The sequence below is a fragment of the Schistocerca piceifrons genome, chromosome 9 (genome assembly GCF_021461385.2).
Source record: "Schistocerca piceifrons isolate TAMUIC-IGC-003096 chromosome 9, iqSchPice1.1, whole genome shotgun sequence".
NCBI classification, from domain to species: Eukaryota; Metazoa; Arthropoda; class Insecta; order Orthoptera; family Acrididae; genus Schistocerca; species Schistocerca piceifrons.
The window spans coordinates 17,610,113-17,629,873 of NC_060146.1; the positions used below are offsets into that span (position 1 = coordinate 17,610,113).

Sequence of the window (19,761 nt, forward strand, 5' to 3'; positions counted from 1 at the left end):
AGACAATTGAAGATAGACGTAAACTATCCTGAAAAAGCCTGCTTAAAAGTTTCAAGAACCGGCTTTAACTGGTGACGAGAAATATTCTAAAACTCCCACGTGTTGCTCAAATAGCAATCGTGAGGACAAAATTAAATTAATTACAGCATACACAGAGGCATTTAAACAATCATTCTTCCCGCACTCTGTGAATGGGATTGGGAGAAACCCTAATAAATGGTACAATGGGACGTAGCCTCTGCCGTGCACCCAAAGGTTGTTTGCACAGTATAGATGTAAATACAGGTGTGGACAAGCTTTAACAGTGGTGAAAGTGTGAGAAAATGAGCATCAAAGAATTCAAACACTATGAATGCTATGTTAAACAAATCATTGGCATGTACTGTAGATTTCAATCAGTCCAGAGCTAGTTATAGGTACAAAGTAAAACAGGGAATACAGATATGATTATTTTTATGACCAGCAGTTGATTATGGAAAAGCACTGTGGGAGAGAGAAAATGTACACGTATAAATTTTTACGGAAGTATGAGGTGCATGTTGGTGGTGGTAGATTTATCGCTGAGTCTCAGTTCCAGCATTCTGCAATCTATTTAAAAAGTTACACACTTGCGTTGGCAGACAATATTCATTGGCTGCTCATGGCAGTTTAGGTGAAAATTTTGAAGGCCTCTTTAACTTCCAACAAGCAATTCATAGAAACTGGACACAGTTATGTTAGTCGTAAGTACTTATTTTACATTTGTTCATTTTATACCTTGTGCCCACTTACTCTGTTCCAGAAGGAAGCAAGCAATGAATTTTTCTTCAATCTCACTTCCCCACTTATATCAAGTTTGTTGGTATTCTCCTGCCAAACAAAATTCCTTTTTTAATTTTATACAATGGTAGGCTTGGATCTCTCAGTAACTATGAAATGTATATTCTTCCACTAGTGACAGTGCGGTCTCCTCCCTTTATCACTCACATAACTGATGACCAATACTAAAGGTAGTTCATGCATGAAAAGCAACGAACTTCAAAAGCAAATGCTGTTAATATCGATGTGTATGTTGAAGGAGAAATAATGTGAAATTCTTTCGACGATTCGCTGAGACATGCAACCAGTACTGTTTGCCTGTGTGTGCCTACTGTTTATACCCTAGAGCAGGGGTGGGCAAATGTTGCATGCAGCTCGTGAGCGCACAGCGCTGCACGTGTGCTGCTCGCATGCAGTCGTCGAATGGGGCAGTGGCGACAGCCGGCAGGTTGCGGCAGTGTAGTGCAAGGCTAAGCCGCGGACTTCGATGCGAAGTGACCACTACGTAGTGAATGTTGCATTTCAAGAACCGGAAAATACAGAGTGAATCAAGGAAACGTAGATGTCGAGATTTGCTATCTTTTAAAAAGTAATGGGAGAATCATTTTTTCTTTGTGCAAAAACGTGAAAATTCGAAATGTTTAATATGTGGCAGTATTCTCGCTGGTCAGTGGAAGTTTAGTATTGAAGGCCATTATAATAAATTTCACAAGGACGAGTACAATTTATTGTCAGATTCTGAGCGGATGGGAAAAATGACTGAGCTTAAGAAGAGCGACCTGACGATATTAGATGCATCTGTCCTAGTTGCCGTTGTCAAGAGAGATCTGGGACTTTCTCTCGTCATCTCTCTTCTAACTGATTTAACATTTTATGGAGCACTGTTTTCAATTTTTCAGGACGACAACAATAATAGCCCAGTGGTACGTGCGAGCTATAAAATTGCGCTTAATATAGTGATAGCTGGAAAACCATTTGATGAATTTATAAGCCTCAGTTAAGAGCAAACATAAGTGATGAAAATGTATGTAACTGTTTGCATTTGTCTGTATGCAGAAATTTTGTTCCAGATATTAAACGTATTGTAAACTCCACCTATGATAATTAAATAAAACGTATCGTAGTTAATAGGTACTCTTTCAAACCATGATTTATTTCAAGCACTCCTGCTAACCTTATTCCATTATTCAATAAAGCAAGCTAGAAAAACAAAACGCATTACAGAGGAAGGAGTGGACAGAAGGTATGGTGGGGAGGGGAGGTAAGCGGGTGGCCAGCTTGCCCCTGTGTGCACGCAGAACACCTGTTAACTGCACGCGTGCAAGTGCACCGCACACGTGCAGGATTCCTGCCCGCCCCTGCCCTAGAGCATTCTGATCCTGTGGGGCACGCACTTCTAGTGCAGGATGTATACTCCCTGGGACAACTGGGAAAAACCCGGGACTTTTTTCATTTGGGAGGAAATCTGGAAAAACCTGGGAATTTTTCATTGTTTTAGATTTAAGTTAAATTTTGTAGTTTTGACTAGTAAGAATTGATACTCTAACAAAGAATTTTACTGTACTCTGTTGCTGTGGAATGATACTGTGGCAGTAAAACATAAATGAGGAAATGTGCCATTTACAACAACAAAACACAGTGCACACATAAGAAGTGTGCCAACAGCAAGATGTGTCAAAGGCTTGATGAATGCTATGCAATGCTTCACAACAACAAACTGCTTCCGATGAGTGTGATGTCACATCAGGTTCATTCGAGCAGTTGCCAGCAGACTTATGCGGATGCTTGCTCGAGTCGTGTATAAGTTGTATGTTCTCCTGCTTCTGGCTACTTGAAGTGTGGCTGTTAGCTGTATCAGCAGTACCAACCAGCAGCCAGGAGCTACGCAGGAAAATTATGTTGGAGCGTCAAAGCTGCCAGATTCATGTATGCACAGAGCAGTTTGAGTTGTAGTGGAGGTTCCCATGTGACCATTGTTTGTTTGGTGATTTGGCTGTTTCCTGTTCATTTACAGCTCTCACAGGAAATGGAGGGGGGGTTACAGAGAAGAAACGGAATTCTGTGGCCTGGAGTTATCAAGTAAATTAAATAAATTCACATAATTACAGAAGGCTAAAATATGTTATCAGTTTGTTTCCTGATTTTATTTTATTTCCACATTTGTCGCACTAGAGCATTAATCACCTTGCAAAAGAATGAAGCTATTTTTGTCGATTTGCTAAAGAAATTTGGCTTTTATTAATCTTTTCTGTACAGGCAGTCAGTTTATTTGAAATGAAGTGTTTCATTCCACACTATTGGTTAATTTCAACTGTTTGCTGAATTTCAAATGCACACTTTATTCCGGAACGTATGGAATTGTGCTGTAATAAAGAACAAAACGCGAGATAATACAGTACTGGTACTGCTAGAAAATTTGCATCCCAAAAAGCATACTGAAAAGCTTATCAGGTTGGGGGGCCTACATCTTTGTGAATGTGGGGATACAAATGTGCACTTCAAGCCAAATTATGCATTTTAGTATAGTTACGAAATTCAGATGTTCTTGGAGTATCATATGATGCCCTGTTTTGTTTATGACATAATGTAAGATCTCTTTAACGCTATATACGTACGAGCATACAGGCTATCCACATCATCGTTGTTGTGCGTGCCCAGTAATGCCTGTTTTCTAGTGCTCCCTGCAATTGCTAAAAATAATTCGAACAGATTGTGGGAAAATATTGTGAATGGTGGTTTGCAAAGTATTACTTCCAAAGTAAATTTCATTTTACACAAGATGAATTAAGTTACGTGCGAGAAAGCACTTTGAATTTCTTACATCACAGAGCATTTTACTCTGATTTAAAGCTTAACACTTGGAGGGACAGTCACTTAGAAAAAATTTTGAGCCCAGAAGACCAAACATTTATGTCAATATTCAACATTTTACTGGCACATTTGTGTGGTGTATATTAAACTGTAACACACACAAAAAGGACCACTGTTTTATGCGAAAGCTTAGCCTTTCTTGTAACTGCACTATGTGTATTAATTTAAACCATTCACTTTTTGTGCTATTGGCTGACATCATGAGTCCTTTGATCTGAGTATCTGGTATCAGTGGCACGTGAGATGTCGTGACATGGGCTATGATTGACTTGCAAGAGTGCGTTCTAAGCTCAGTGTCAATGCTTTGAAAGCTAACATGCTGTTTTTGGTGTAATTTGAATATATACTTTCATAATACAAATATATGCAGCATACATGCTGCTGCATATTGCAGATCTTTACAAAACACGTGGTTTTTCCCTTTTTTACTATGGGGCTCGTTTTCTAAAGTGCTAGGAAGTTCTATGCTGGTGACCAAAACCTTAACCATTTAAAGGATCCATAAGTTTTACAATTCAGAGGGTAAGTTTACTCTCAATTAATCACGGAAAAAGTGTTTTTTTCATATGGTGAAAATGTGACTTTTTAGCCGGGAAAGATCCGGGAATTTTTTCCTTGTCTATATTTACAAGCTATAGTGGGGCCCAGCAACATCAAATGGCGGTTGCGAACTTATTGAAAATAAAAAATGTGAATTCAAGAATACATTCTGATAAAATAAAAAATTAAAATTCACATTTACACTGATATAATGCACTTACAAAGAGTGCTGTATCAGCACTGAACAATTCTTTTAATAATTCACTTTTCAATACGAAACTAAAAAAAAAAAGTTTAGTTAACAGGGGCTCCCATGGGACTGGCTTGCAGAAAAGGAGGGTTTAGTATTAGAAACGCACAGTTTCAGTGCTTTTTCTGTGTTTGGCTGAGATTTATATTCTGCCTTCAAAGCAGCCAGTGCAGAAAATAAACATAGGATATTGAAAATGATGATAGTATACAAAATGCTGTTGTTTTCAGTGCAGAACTCATCCATGCAAAGAGCAGTTTATTAATAATTGTCCTTAGATTTCGCATCTTGCTGTGAAGTCTATTCTGATTCCTTCTTCAACGTTTGAGACCTTTGACAGTATTTTCTTGTGCTATCTGTAAGACAGCAAACTGTAGATAACCGTTTATTTTGATTTTATCAATGTAGGAGATTGGCATTGTGAAATAGCAATAAATTTATTTATTCGTGGTAATTTGTAAGGCTAGTATTTTTAGCATCAAAATGTATCATAGTGTATAGTGTTGTATATGTTGTTGTTTGAGGAAGAGGGTTGGGGAAGGGAACACGCAATGAAAATTAAGATTGAAAATTGGGTAGTGAGTATTGAGAGGTTGAGAAGCACTGCACTAGAGAATGCTCATTCGGGTTTGTTCACTTTTACTGTAAAATTTACGTAAGGCAGAGATCATGGAAACAGTGAAAGAAAGAAAAACATGGTTTAAACAGTACATTGTGGACGATGTAGCTAGTGTGTGGGCACAGGATTCTTAGGCTTCCACCATGTCACTGCCATTTCAGAACTATCTAAATGATATGGACACAGATTAATCATGTAGTCACAACAAGTAACAACAGCTTCACTGTGGCAGATGGTCAAAGATTGTTAGAGAAACCAGTCTCTCAAATGATACCAGAGAAGTAGAGTAATGTTGTATCCACACACAGTTGGTAAAGAACCACCGAAAAGTGAAGTGAGTATAGAAAGTAGTATTGAAAAAATAACTGTATCCTGCGGCAATTCCAGTGACTCGGGCCATTTACCAGAGCTCAGATAAGTGTCGAGGAAGAAAGTGATTCTGATCATGTAGTGTTCATAATTCATCTTTGTTTTTGTGTTACTTATTTTTTGCTGAATGGTATGTACAGTGTTTGCACAATTTATATCCTATCATTATTAAGGATTACTCTTCTACAAAAGTATAACATGCACACTATAGTATTGGTAAGTACTCATCAGTTTTTAAAGTAGTTTGTTGTTATTTTTTTATGAATGATTCAGATCCATTTTGAAAGTCCATTTGTATTGAATATGACAATGTAATTCATTCTGATGATCGTAAAATACAATGTGCTTCCTGTTGCTTTTGTTGAGATATACAAATAGTAGGAACTCAACTCTGCATCATTTTACACACAGGGGTGTGTTTAAGGCACAAAGATATTGCATCCTGTAAAGCGAACTCACTAGCGCACGTTTAAAAGGCAGTGTGAGAAGGTAGTCAGTCAGTACGGGAACCCTCCCTGCGGGTCCGGGGTAAGAATAGGCCCGAGGTATTCCTGCCTGTCGTAAGAGGCGACTAAAAGGAGTTTCAACCGTTTCGGCCTTCCATGTGATGGTCCCCCTTGGGGTTTGACCTCCATTTTTCAAAATTCTACAGAAGTACGAGCCTTTTGGGGAAGGACGCCTTACGTGGTGTACCACTGGTCCTCAGTGCACTAAGACCATGGCACTCAGCGTTGTACCGGCGTTGTAACCATACCCATTATTCCTCAAATTGGGCCTAAACGCCTGATGGGTTGTACAAGTTACGCCCATAGTGCATCCCCATCTGCACCTACGATCATGATGGACTTTGCATGGCACCAGAAATCCAACACGGTAGCCAGCCCATTGTGGTGGGGTCGTCATGTACCCTCTAGGTTGTAGCCCCCTGACAACACAGGGATCGTACTGCCGATACCTGAGCTGCACCCTCCCCACGTCGGCCAAGGAGTAGATGCCCGTCTCCTTGGGGCATCAGGACTCCCGGCAACGGTCATCCTGCCAGGTGGCCCTTGCTGAGGCTGGGTGGCGCCCGTGGGGAGAGCCCCTGGTCGGAGTGGGTGGTATCGGGGCGGACGTTTCACAGATGAAACGTCAACACGTATCAGGTCGCTCTGCGGCCGAGTCTTTCAAAAGGAAGGGTACCGTTTCTAGTTCTGGTTCTCCTGCCCTTTCCCCCTTGGCCACTCCATGGGAGGAGGGACAGGCCCGCCGGCTTGGGGCGAAGTACTTCCCCCGCTATTTGGTCTGTTCTCGAACCGATGGGGGGACGTTCGCCACCTCCAAGCCCATGTTCTTTGTTCAGCACATTGAGGACATCTTCGGGGAAATCGAGGCTCTTAGTAAAATGCGTTCGGGGTCCGTTCTTATCAAGACCACCTCCGCCACACAGTCGGCGGCGCTCCAGGCGTGCGACCGCCTAGGGGACATCCCAGTGTCCATTGTCCCACATCTGGCACTAAATAGGACGCAGGGGGTTATTTTTCATCGGGACCTCCTGCTGCAATCTGATGAGGAGCTCAGGGCCAACCTGGAGCGCCGAGGCGTGCATTTCGTCCGGCGAGTCCAGCGCGGCCCCAAAGACCGTCGCATCGATACCGGGGCCTTTATCCTCGCCTTCGAGGGGGACGTTCTCCCGGAGAAGGTAAAGGTGATGTGCTACTGGTGCGACGTGCGACCTTACGTCCCGCCTCCTATGCGCTGCTTTCGGTGTTTGCGCTTTGGGCACATGTCGCCACAGTGTGAGGCTGAGCCCCTTTGTGGTGATTGTGGACGTCCCCTTCGTGAGGAACATACATTCACCCCACCACCTCGGTGCATCAATTGTCCTGGCATCCACTCGCCTAGATCCTCAGACTGCCCCGCATATCAGAAGGAGAAGAACTCAAAACTTTGGATCAGCTCTCTTATTCTGAGGCCAGGAAGAAGTATGACCGCCTCCATCCCGTGCCGTTGACCACTTCGTTTGCCTCAGTTGTGTCCACTCCTTCCGCGGTATCCTCACCCCTATCCTATCCTGTCCCCCCTCCGCCTCCTCCCCCCATCCGGGGTCTCTGCCTCCGCCTCCCAAATCCATCGGGGAAACGTTCCGGACCCCAGCTTCCGAGGTCCGGCGTTCCAAAACGGACCCCGCGCGTGAGGACCTTCTCCGGGTCCAGCCCACCATCCCTGTGCCTCCTCAGACTTCCAAGAAGACCTCCAAGAAGAAGTCTCTATCCCCCTCTCCACCCCGGCGCGTTTCATCTGACGCTCCATCCGTGAGTCGCTGCTCCCGGCCGTCCTCAGTTTCGCCGGGACACTCTGCTGCCAGGCGCTCAGCTGGCCTCTCGTCGGCAAATGATACTGCCCCTCCTACACAACCGGGGACAGCGGCCACAGCTGGCGACGACTCGAACAGGATCCGCCTCCCGCCGGTTGTAGCGTTGTTGCGTCGAAACCTGGCCCTCCGCGGCCGTCGAGGTGACCAGCTCTTCCCCCGTCTCGTTCCCCCTCTTTTTTGACTAGCGATGGCCTTGTTACATTGGAACATAAGAGGTATTCGATCTAATCGGGAGGAATTACAACTGCTCCTCCGCCTGCACTGTCTGCTCGTCCTTGGTCTCCAGGAAACCAAGTTGCGCCCGACTGACCGTATTGCCTTTACCCACTATACCTCGGAGCGGTATGACCTCACCCCTGTGGACGGTATCCCAGCTCATGGTGGGGTCATGTTGCTCGTTCGGGACGATGTCTATTACCATCCCATCCCATCCCATCCCATTGACCACCCCACTCCAAGCAATAGCTGTCCGTATTACTCTTTCTGCTTTTACTTTTTCAGTTTGTACAATCTAAACTCCATCGTCATCTGCTGTTAGTCCGGCTGACATGATGCACCTGATCGTTCAGCTTCCCCCGCCGTTTTTATTGTTTGGAGACTTCAATGCCCATCATCCCCTTTGGAGCTCTCCTGCATCCTGTCAAAGAGGCTCACTCTTGGCGGGTGTCTTCAACCATCTCAATCTTGTCTGCCTCAATACTGGCACCCCGACTTTCCTCTCTGACTCTACTCATACCTACTCCCACTTGGACCTCTCGATCTGTTCTACCACTCTTGCCCGTCGGTTCGAGTGGTATGTCCTTTCTGACACCTATTTGAGCGACCACTTCCCCTGTGTCGTTCGTCTCCTACACCACACCCCATCCCCACGTCCTTCGAGCTGGAACGTACCGAAAGCTGACTGGGGACTTTACTCCTCCCTGGCGACCTTTCCGGACCACGATTTTCTCAGTTGTGACAGTCAGGTCGAATACCTCACGGCTGTTATCATCAATGCTGCCGAACGTTCCATTCCTCGTACTACCTCTTCTTCACGTCGCGTTTCCGTCCCCTGGTGGAACGAGGCTTGTAGAGACGCTATCCGTGCTCGACGATGTGCTTTACGCACCTTTCGCCGCCATCCTACGTTGGCGAATTGTATTGGATACAAACGACTCCGAGCGCAATGCCGTAGAGTCATCAAAGACAGCAAAAAGCTTGTTGGGCCTCTTTCACCAGCTCCTTTAACAGTTTTACTCCCTCTTCTGTCGTATGGGGCTGTCGGGCATTAAGGCCCACTCCTCGGTACCTGGCCTGACCTCAGGTAAAGAGGTCCTCGTTGATCCTGTGGCTGTCTCCAACGCCTTCGGCCGGTTTTTCGCGGAGGTTTCAAGCTGCGCCCATTACCACCCTGCCTTCCTTCCCAGGAAAGAGGCAGAAGAGGCTCGGCGACCTTCCTTCCACTCGCTGAATCTGGAAACTTATAATGCCCCCTGTATTATGCGGGAACTCGAACGTGCGCTTTCAGTGTCCCGGTCCTCTGCTTCGGGGCCAGATGCCATCCACGTTCAGATGCTGGCACACCTTTCTCCGGTGGGCAAAAGCTTCCTTCTTCGTACCTACAATCGCGTCTGGACCGAAGGTCAGGTCCCCATGCGTTGGCGTGACGCCGTCGTTGTTCCTATACCCAAACCCGGGAAGGATAGACGCCTTCCTTCTAGTTACCGCCCCATTTCTCTTACAAGCTGTCTCTGTAAGGTGATGGAGCACATGGTTCATGCTAGGTTAGTTTGGATTCTTGAATCTCGACGGCTACTTACCAATTTCCAATGCGGCTTTCGTTGCCGCCGCTCCGCTGTTGACCACCGTGTGACCTTGTCGACATTCATCATGAACAACTTTTTGCGAAGGCGCCAAACGGTAGCAGTGTTCTTCGATTTGGAGAAGGCTTATGATACCTGTTGGAGAGGAGGTATCCTCCGCACTATGCACAGGTGGGGCCTACGCGGTCGCCTGCCCCTTTTTATTGATTCCTTTTTAATGGATCGAAAGTTTATGGTACGTGTGGGTTCCGTATTGTCCGACGTCTTCCCCCAGGAGAACGGAGTGCCTCAGGGCTCCGTCTTGAGCGTAGCCCTTTTTGCCATCGCGATCAATCCAATTATGGATTGCATTCCACCTAATGTCTCAGGCTCTCTCTTTGTCGATGACTTCGATCTACTGCAGTGCCCAGAGAACATGCCTCCTGGAGCGCTGCCTTCAGCGTTGTCTAGACAGCCTATACTCATGGAGCGTGGCAAATTGCTTCCGGTTCTCTGAAGAGAAGACGGTTTGTATCAACTTTTGGCGATATAAAGCGTTCCTTCCGCCATCCTTACATCTCGGTCCCGTTGTTCTCCCATTCGTGGAAACAACTAAGTTTCTAGGGCTCACGTTGGACAGGAAAGTGTGTTGGTCTCCGCATGTCTCTTATTTGGCGGCCCGTTGTACACATTCCCTTAATGTCCTCAGAGTTCTTAGTGGTACATCGTGGGGAGCGGATCGCACTGTCCTGCTTCGCTTGTATCGGTCCATAGTCCGATCGAAGCTGGATTATGGGAGCTTCGTCTACTCGTCTGCTCGGCCATCCCTCTTACGCCGTCTCAACTCCATCCACCATCGGGGGTTACGTCTTGCGACCGGAGCCTTCTACACTAGTCCTGTCGAGAGTCTTTATTCTGAAGCTGCCGAATTACCATTGACCTACCGGCGCGACGTACTGATGTGTCGGTATGCCTGCCGGCTGTTGTCAATGCCCGACCACCCCTCTTACCGGTCCTTCTTCGCCGATTCTCTCGACCGTCAGTACGGGTTGTATGTGTCTGCCCTGCTGCCCCCTGGAGTCCGCTTCCGTCGACTGCTTCGACAATTGGATTTTGCCCTCCCTACCACCTTCAGAGAGGGTGAGAGCCCGACACCACCTTGGCTCCGGTTCATATTTATCTCGACCTCAGCTCACTCCCGAAGGAGGGTACTCCGGCTGCAGTGTATTGCTCACGGTTTGTCGAACTTGGTGCTCGACTTGCCGGTCACACCTTTATTTACACCGATGGCTCCAAAACTGACGATGGTGTCGGCTGTGCGTTTGTCGTTGGGGCCGCCACCTTTAAATACCGGCTCCTCGACCAATGTTCGAGCTTTACGGCCGAGCTTTTTGCTCTCCATCAGGCCGTTCAGTATGCCCGCCGCCACCGCCATTCATCGTATGTACTCTGCTCTGACTCACTCAGTGCTCTTCAGAGCCTTGGAGCTCCCTATCCGGTCCATCCCTTGATTCAACGGATACAGCAGTCCCTCCATTCTTTCGCTGATAATGGTTCTCCTGTCAGCTTTCTGTGGGTTCCCGGACATGTAGGAGTGCCTGGGAATGAGGCTGCGAATGCTGCAGCCAAGGCTGCAGTCCTCCTGCCTCGGCCAGCCTCCCATTGTGTCCCATCATCTGACGTTCGTGGGGATGTTTGTAAGAGGCTTGTGTCGTCGTGGTGGGATGCTTGGTCATCCCTCCAAGGAAACAAGCTCCGGGCAATAAAACCGCTCCCAACTGCTTGGACAACCTCCTCCCGACCATCTCGGTGAGAGGAGGTCCTTCTGACCAGGTTGCGGATTGGGCATTGCCGGTTTAGCCACCGCTACCTGCTCTCGGGTGACCCAGCCCCGCAGTGCCCTTGTGGTCAGGCATTAACAGTGCGCCATGTTTTATTGTCGTGTCCCCGCTTTAGTCAGTCACGTGTTGTCCTGTCACTGCCATCTACTTTACCGGATATTTTAGCTGATGACGCTCGAGCAGCTACTTGTGTTCTGCGTTTTATAACTTTGACTGGCTTTTCCGAAGACATCTAACAATTTTACATATTTTATCTGCATCTTTGTCAAGCCTTTCTGGTGTCCCCCCCCCCCTCCCCTTGAGTTTTACTAGATTCCATGTGCTCTAATAAATGTGACTGGGCGCTAATGACCTCAGTAGTTGAGCGCCCTTAAACCCAAAAAAAAAGTACGGGAACACACAGCTGTTCCTGCTTCAGCCATACTACACGCACACGCATTGGCAAACAGACATCGCCCCCTTCCCTGCTTGACTTTGCTTTGCTGTAAGTCATTTTGTTGTTCTGATCTGGGTAGGAACATAATTATGCACATAGCTTTCCACAGGTTACACAAAACTGCACCTAAAAACCAATTTGTGAATTATACAGATGAGTTCTTCCATATTCTAGTCTTTGTGCTGCATTATTTAGGATTTCTTTCACATTGATACGTAAATTAAATTTTACGAATGTGTTAAATTCTGTCCAGTTGGTTTCCTCCTGAGCTCCTGAATTGTACAGCCCTGTAACTTCGGAATGAAAACAGTGTGAAAAATTTATTTACAAAACTTCTAAATTTAACACTTTTCTTCAGTGAAATATTTTACTGTATCAAAACAGGCAATAGGTTGCTCATTTATACTGTCATCCGAACTGTTAATTATTTATATATAACTGGTAATTTGAGGGTTGTTCAAGAGAAAAGTTCCCTCTGTCTAATGAACCAAAGGATTCCCCAATCTTGGAATTTTTTGGCTGTGGCAGGAGGCAGTCCTCCACTGTGTTCTTCACTTTGTCATCAGCGTTGAAGTGCTTGCTTTCGAGAATTATTGAGCTGACCACATGTGCGAAACTCACAGGTAAACATGTCCGGGCTGTAGGGATCTCGGGTCACCACTCAAATGCCCCCAGCCTTCCCATAAATGGGCTCTCCACTTTCTCACTAACGTGACAACCACACAGTCTCCCTTGTACAGTTGTCATCAGCGCTGAATGCATCTACATCTACATCCATACTCTGCAAGCCACCTGATGGTGTGTGGCGGAGGGTACCTTGAGTACCTATATAGGTTCTCCCTTCTATTCCAGTCTCGTATTGTTCGTGGAAAGAAGGATTGTCGGTATGCCTCAGAGTGGGCTCTAATCTCTCTGATTTTATCCTCATGGTATCTTCATGAGATATACGTAGGAGGGAGCAATATACTGCTTGACTCCTCGGTGAAGGTATGTTCTCGAAACTTCAACAAAAGCCGGTATCGAGCTACTGAGCGTCTCTCCTGCAGAGTCTTCCACTGGTGTTTATCTATCATCTCCGTAATGCTTTCGCGATTACTAAATGATCCTGTAACGAAGTGCACTGCTCTCCGTTGGATCTTCTCTATCTCTTCTATCAAACCTATCTGGTACGGATCCAACACTGCTGAGCAGTATTCAAGCATTGGGCGAACAAGCGTACTGTAACCTACTTCCCTTGTTTTCGGATAGCATTTGCTTAGGATTCTTCCAATGAATCTGTCTGGCATCTGCTTTACCGACAATCAACTTTATATGATCATTCCATTTTAAATCACTCCTAATGCATACTCCCAGATAATTTTTGGAATTAACTGCTTCCAGTTGCTGACCTGCTATATTGTAGCTAAATGATAAGGGATCTTTCTTTCTATGTATTCGCAGCACATTACACTTGTCTACATTGAGATTCAATTGCCATTCCCTGCACCATGCGTCAATTTGCTGCAGATCCTTCTGCATTTCAGTACAATTTTCCATTGTTATAACCTCTCGATACACCACAGCATCATCCGCAAAAAGCCTCAGTGAACTTCTGATGTCATCCACAAGGTCATTTATGTAAATTGTGAATAGCAACGGTCCTACGACACTCCCCTGCAGCACACCTGAAATCACTTTACTCCGGAAGACATCTCTCCATTGAGAATGACATGCTGCGTTCTGTTATCTAGGAACTCTTCAATCCAGTCACACAATTGGTCTGATAGTCCATATGCTCTTACTTTGTTCATTAAACGACTGTGGGGAACTGTATCGAACGCCTTTCGAAAGTCGAGAAACACGGCATCTACCTGAAAACCCGTGTCTATGGCCCTCTGAGTCTCGTGGACGAATAGTGCGAGCTGGGTTTCACACGATCGTCTTTTTCGAAACCCGTGCTGATTCCTATAGAGTAGATTTCTAATATCCAGAAAAGTCATTATACTCAAACATAATACGACGTTAGGGATATAGGTCTATAGTTCTGCACATCTGTTAGACACCCCTTCTTGAAAAAGGGGATGACCTGTGCCCTTTTCCAATCCTTTGGAACCCTACACTCTTCTAGAGACCTACGGTACACTGCTGCAAGAAGGGGGGGCAAGTTCCTTCACGTACTCTGTGTAAAATCGAACTGGTATCCCATCAGGTCCAGCGGCCTTTCCTGTTTTGAGCGATCTTAATTGTTTCTCTATCCCTCTGTCGTCTATTTCGATATCTGCCATTTTGTCATCTGTGCGACAATTTAGAGAAGTAACTACAGTGCAGTCTCTCTGTGAAACAGCTTTGGAAAAAGACATTTAGTATTTCGGCCTTTAGTCTGTCATCCTCTGTTTCAGTACCATTTTGGTCACAGTGTCTGGACATTTTGTTTTGATCCACCTACCACTTCGACATAAGACCAAAATTTCTTAGGATTTTCTGCCAAGTCAGTACATAGAACTTTACTTTCGAATTCATTGAACGCCTCTCGCATAGCCCTCACACTACATTTCCCTTCACATAATTTTTGTTTGTCTGCAAGGCTTTGGCTATGTTTATGTTTGCTGTGAAGTTCCCTTTGCTTCCGCAGCAGTTTCTAACTCGGTTGTTGTACCACGGTGGCTCTTTTCCATCTCTTACGATCTTGCTTGGCACATACTCATCTAACGCATGTTGTATGATGGTTTTGAACTCTGTCCACTGATCCTCCATACTATCTGTACTTGCGACAAAACTTTTGTGTTGAGCCGTCAAGTACTCTGAAATCTGCTTTTTGTCACTTTTGCTAAACTGAAAAATCTTCCTACCTTTTTTAATATTTCTATTTACGGCTGAAATCGTCGATGCAGTAACTGCTTTACGATCACTAATTCCCTTTTCTGCGTTAACTGTGTTAAATAGTTCGGGTCTGTTTGTCACCAGAAGGTCTAATATGTTATCGCCACGAGTCGGTTCTCTGCTTAACTGCTGAAGGTAGTTTTCGGATAAAGCACTTAAAAAAATTTCACTGGATTCCTTGTCCTTGCCACCCGTTATGAACGTTTGAGTCTCCCAGTCTATATCCGGCAAATTAAAATCTCCACCCATTTGTCCCATTTAACTCCTTTTGCAGTCAGAATGCCTCCACGCACTTCACTCACCCAATTTTTCAATGTGAATGGCACAATGTCCTCACGCCCACTGCCCTGTCAAATGAACGGAACAGAACTGTGCGCTCCCCTCCTGTCACGTGTCCACCAGTGTGCATGACCACACTGGACACTAGATTCGTGTCCATAGATCTCTCACTGCGATATCTCAAAACAGCATATCGTAATTTCGAACTGTTCGGCTGTTAAGACATTTCAGAACTTTTCATTTGAACACTCCTTATATGTTTTGTCGGCGCCAATTGTGTTCTATTCATAACTTCGTATCAGCCTCCCCCCCCCCTCCCCCCCCCCTCTTGTATGATGATAATGATACCTGAAACTTAGTAGCTGTTAAAAATATATGTTACAGACGTATCATGCTCATCCACAACCTGGCAATACTGGCAAAGGGGACTGAAGTGGGCAAGGAGATTGGCAACCCTGTGTTGTACACAGAGCACGAGGTGGAACCACGTGCGGCAGCACCACAGTACACGGAGCGGCAATCGAAGACTGCACGTGCGCTGTCGAGACTGCGAGCGAGGGTACTGTTCAGAGAGACACTGTACACATTGGAACCACATACGGCAGTACTGCAAGTTTTGTTAAGGCGGAGAGTGAAACAGCCCCCGTTGCCGATGCGTCGCACATTGCTGCGTGCAGCGTCGCTGCCCTGGCCACCACTGCGTGCAGAGTTGCAGCATGTAGCGGAAATGCCCCCAGATGAGAGGCGTGTAGCCGTACTCAGTGTATCGATTCTGCGCGTGACAGCACGGATCGCACGAAGACAGCTCCCACCGGCATTGCGTGGGGCGGGACAGCTCCCACCGGCATTGCGTGGGGCGGGACAGCGAGTATCGGCACCGGGTGCGTAGCCCTTGATACCCGTGTGTTCTGGGTGACAGGTGAAGTGGTAAGTAAATACCTGGAAACTCATTACTGGAAAGTAAGAGGGCTCACATCTACTGAAATAGGAGCAAATTTCGTATATTGTAAGGTTGTTTACCATATTTGAAGCAGTAAATACTTGATAAATCAACTGTGAATAATTAAATGCCAAATAAAAATGTAGGCACTCTTCCTCTTGATGTAGCATTCAAATGCTACCTGAATTACATTACAGTCAAAAGCTCTAATACAAAGCTGTTTCTATTTTGGAGTCATGACACTTTTCATAGGTAACGTTTGTTCTAAAAGGTTGCTAATCATGAATTTTGTGAAGCAGTGTAGGCAAAAATTGTGATGGGAACAAGAGGATATGTGAGCAGTGGATGATAAGTACCAGTGACAGAGCTGCACAGGTGTGTTTCTTAGCAATGAAGTTAAGTAATTGTGTCAGTCCCATACATAACTAGAACAGGGAATTTTGGAGTGTGTTCAGAAAAATTATCATAATCCAGAAAATTCACAAAATGCCCTCCCTCCCAAAAAAAGTGGCACTCTATATAGCTGAAATAATTAAGTATCTGCTTGAACTGTAGCTCTGCTATTTGTCAACACTATCACAGTCCTCTTCCAACATAATTATGAAAAGGATAGATTGCTACTCACCGTGTGGAGGAAATGTTGTGGACAGGCACAACAGAGACTGCTATACATTTGAGTTTTCAGCCTAAAGGTCTTCTTTTAAAGTAGAAAAACAAACACACACACACACACACACACACACACACACACACACACACACACACAGCACAACTCTCACACGTACTACTGTCTGGCCACTGAGGCCGCATTGTATACAGAAACAGTGCCTGTTGGGAGAAGCAATCTGTGGATGGTGGGGGTAAGGAGAGGACATGCAATTTGGGAGCTGTTTTTGTTCTGTTTTTGGTGACTTCTTGGGTCAAAATTTTTCTTTCAGTATCTAATCTTGAGTAAATTTTTATATTATGGCATATGTTGTATCTACAAGTGTTAAATGTGGAACAAACAAAGACTCAGAGAAAAACAGCTGGAACTGGCAAACTTCAAGACACACACTCATATCATAGCTCCCAAAATCTACCATGGCAGGTGAGCCAGGAACAGGAATGTTTCCAATTGTATGTAACATGCATTATCATTCCGAAATCAAGAGCTTACTCATGGAAGCATCAAAATTAAAAGCAATATTTTTATTTTTTAAATTTCACGCATGTGTATGTACTATCTCACTTTGAGCTTCACGGCATCCGTTAGTTATAACGCTGTATCTTGCTGTTTGTGCTTCCTTATCTAAATCTGTATATGCACTCAACAAACCACTGTATTGTGTATGGGGAGGGTACCCTGTACCTCTAATAGTCATTTCCTTTCTTATTCTACTCACAAATGGGATGAGGGGAAAAGCCAGTGTCTATAAGCTTCCATACGAGCCTTAATTTCTCTTAGCTTTGTGGCCCTTAGGTGAAATGTGTGTTGGTGGAATTAGAATCATTATGCAGTCAGGTTAAATGTTGTCTCTAAGTTAGTGTTCCATGAAAAGAATGCTAATCCTCCCTCCATGGATTCTCATTTAAGTTGACAAGTGTCTCCATAATTCTAGCAAATCTAGCAACCTGTCTCTGAATTGCTTCAATGTCTTCCTTTAATCAGGCCTAATGGGGCTCCCAAACACTCAAACACCACTCAAACAATACTCAAGAATGGGTTGCATTAGTGTTCTACGTATAGTCTATCTTATAAAAGGTGCATTTTCTTAGAAGTCTACCAATAAACCAAAGTTGACCATTTGCCGTCCCTCCTATTGTCCTTGCGTGAGCATTCCGTTTCGTATTACTTTGCAGTGTTATACTGAGATATTTGAGGTAACTATGTCAAGCAGCTCACTGCTAATGCTGTTAAAGTACTGTTTTCCCTACTCACCCACATTAACTTGCAGATATTAAGAGCCACGAAGAATATACCAGCACACTCTGTGTTCTGATGCCTGTAGTACTTGAGAATGGCCTGTAAGGCCAAAAATCGCCAATTGTGTACAAAGTGTTAAATAAAAATACAAACGAGTACAGCAGCCATGTTTCTACCCTTAAGCAAATTCATGGCTTTGGTAACCTATTTTAAGATAATGATCACTTAACAGAGGAGGCTTGAGTTGCAGGCTGCTAAACGTTCAAGCTCTAGGACAAAAAGGTGGTCCTTCTCAAACAGAGCGCGCGCACGAGCGTGTGTGTGCCCCCCCCCCCCCCCCCCACACACACACACACACACACACACACACACACACACACACACACACACACAGTCACTGTTCCTAGGCAATGGAGTAGCAGCTATCCTTTTCATATTATTATTTCATTCTCGATTTTTCATTGTTTGTCATTTAAGGGTCACCTGGCAGGTGCAGCTAATGTGTCTGTACAATAGTGATAGTGTGGAAACTTCAGTTGTTAGCATAGTGACTGAAGCACAAATACAGTAAATAAATTTCACGTAGATGGTAGCACAGTTCATAGTAGTATGAAATGGTTATAAACAATCAAGATGTTATGCAATTAAGTGAACATGAACAGAAACATCATCTGGTAGTATTTCATAAAAACTTTTCCCTTGGTCACACAGGTTTCAGCATGTGGCAAATGGTGCTGGAGTCACTGTAGCAGCAGAAGTACCATCTGGCACACAGTCCCTGTCACCCCACTGTGATGGTGTTAAGATTTTGTGCCACCGCTGGAATCAGTATGGCATAAGAGTGACATTAGCAAGTGATGGCTAAACTGAGTGACTTTTTAGGGGAAAACACTGACTGATTTGCTATTAAGTATGGATTTCACAAAAGGTTCAGTACTTGGTATGTTCCTGTTATTAACCTTCATAAGTTCTGTATCATGAGCATTATAGAGCTTTCCAAAACCTACTATGCAGTGCATACTACTCCTGGCACAAACTCAACTACACCAGACAAATCAAAGTTAATAGCTCTCTGTGAAAATACAATATACAATAAGCTGGTGTCCTTCTGTTGGTGACAAAAGCAGTACCAGTTTGGTGAGAGACTACAACTGGTAAAGGTTGATTAGTTCTTTCACTCCTTGGGCTACAGTGGTGAGGTGTATAATGGATGCAGCCTCTGAAGGTGACCTCTCACTGCAGTGATGTAACTCACCATAGAAGTTCACCACCTCCACTGAGACTCTGTGAGCATACATTCTGAGAGACACATAGATGATGGATGACAGAGGTTTGAGGTTTGGATCTAGTTTATAATAATTATGTGCCTATTGCTATTCTGCTGTAAGGTTAATACCAGAAATGACCTCCATCTGTATAAAAAGACATGTAATTTTCTGCTTTTTATTATGCATTCATCTTCAGTATCATTTGTGAAGTTTAACTGTGTTATTGACAATGAGTTTTTAAGGCAAATAAGTAATTGTAAGTTCAGTGTAAAACAAAAATTATGTAGCATTTGGAAAATAATATAATTTGTGTGCTAAAATGATTTCATAAATTTACTTCTGACCCACAGACTACCTCATAAGAGATAGTGTACTGAGGCTTTAGCGACCTTCATTTACACGTGGGAACCTACACAGCTATATATACAGGATAGTCACAAATAATTAAGAAAAAAAACTTCATTACATTGTGCAAGCCCCAAGTTATCTAACATTGAAATTTAGTAAGTCAATCAGGCCAATGTGTGAGAAAATTCAGGTGGCGTGACACATAAAATTTTGTCAGTTGTTTTGATAGAGTAGGTGATAGTGCACAAGATTGCTCAGCCTTTGGCTCAGGTTCGATCCTTACTACTCAATGTACAGTTA

At 44.6% G+C, this 19,761-nt stretch overlaps 1 protein-coding gene across 1 annotated transcript in view; it reads left to right on the top strand.

Annotated features, from left to right (window-relative positions):
- The window catches only part of LOC124716974, a 75,884-nt gene extending 56,451 nt beyond the window's left edge, over positions 1 to 19,433 (top strand). The window contains exons 4-5 of the mRNA XM_047243576.1: positions 15,384 to 15,926; positions 18,557 to 19,433. Of these exons, the coding sequence (XP_047099532.1) occupies positions 15,384 to 15,888 (505 nt within the window). The 3' untranslated portion in view covers positions 15,889 to 15,926; positions 18,557 to 19,433. The remainder of the gene's footprint in view (positions 1 to 15,383; positions 15,927 to 18,556) is intronic.
- Positions 19,434 to 19,761: the final 328 nt, after the last annotated feature.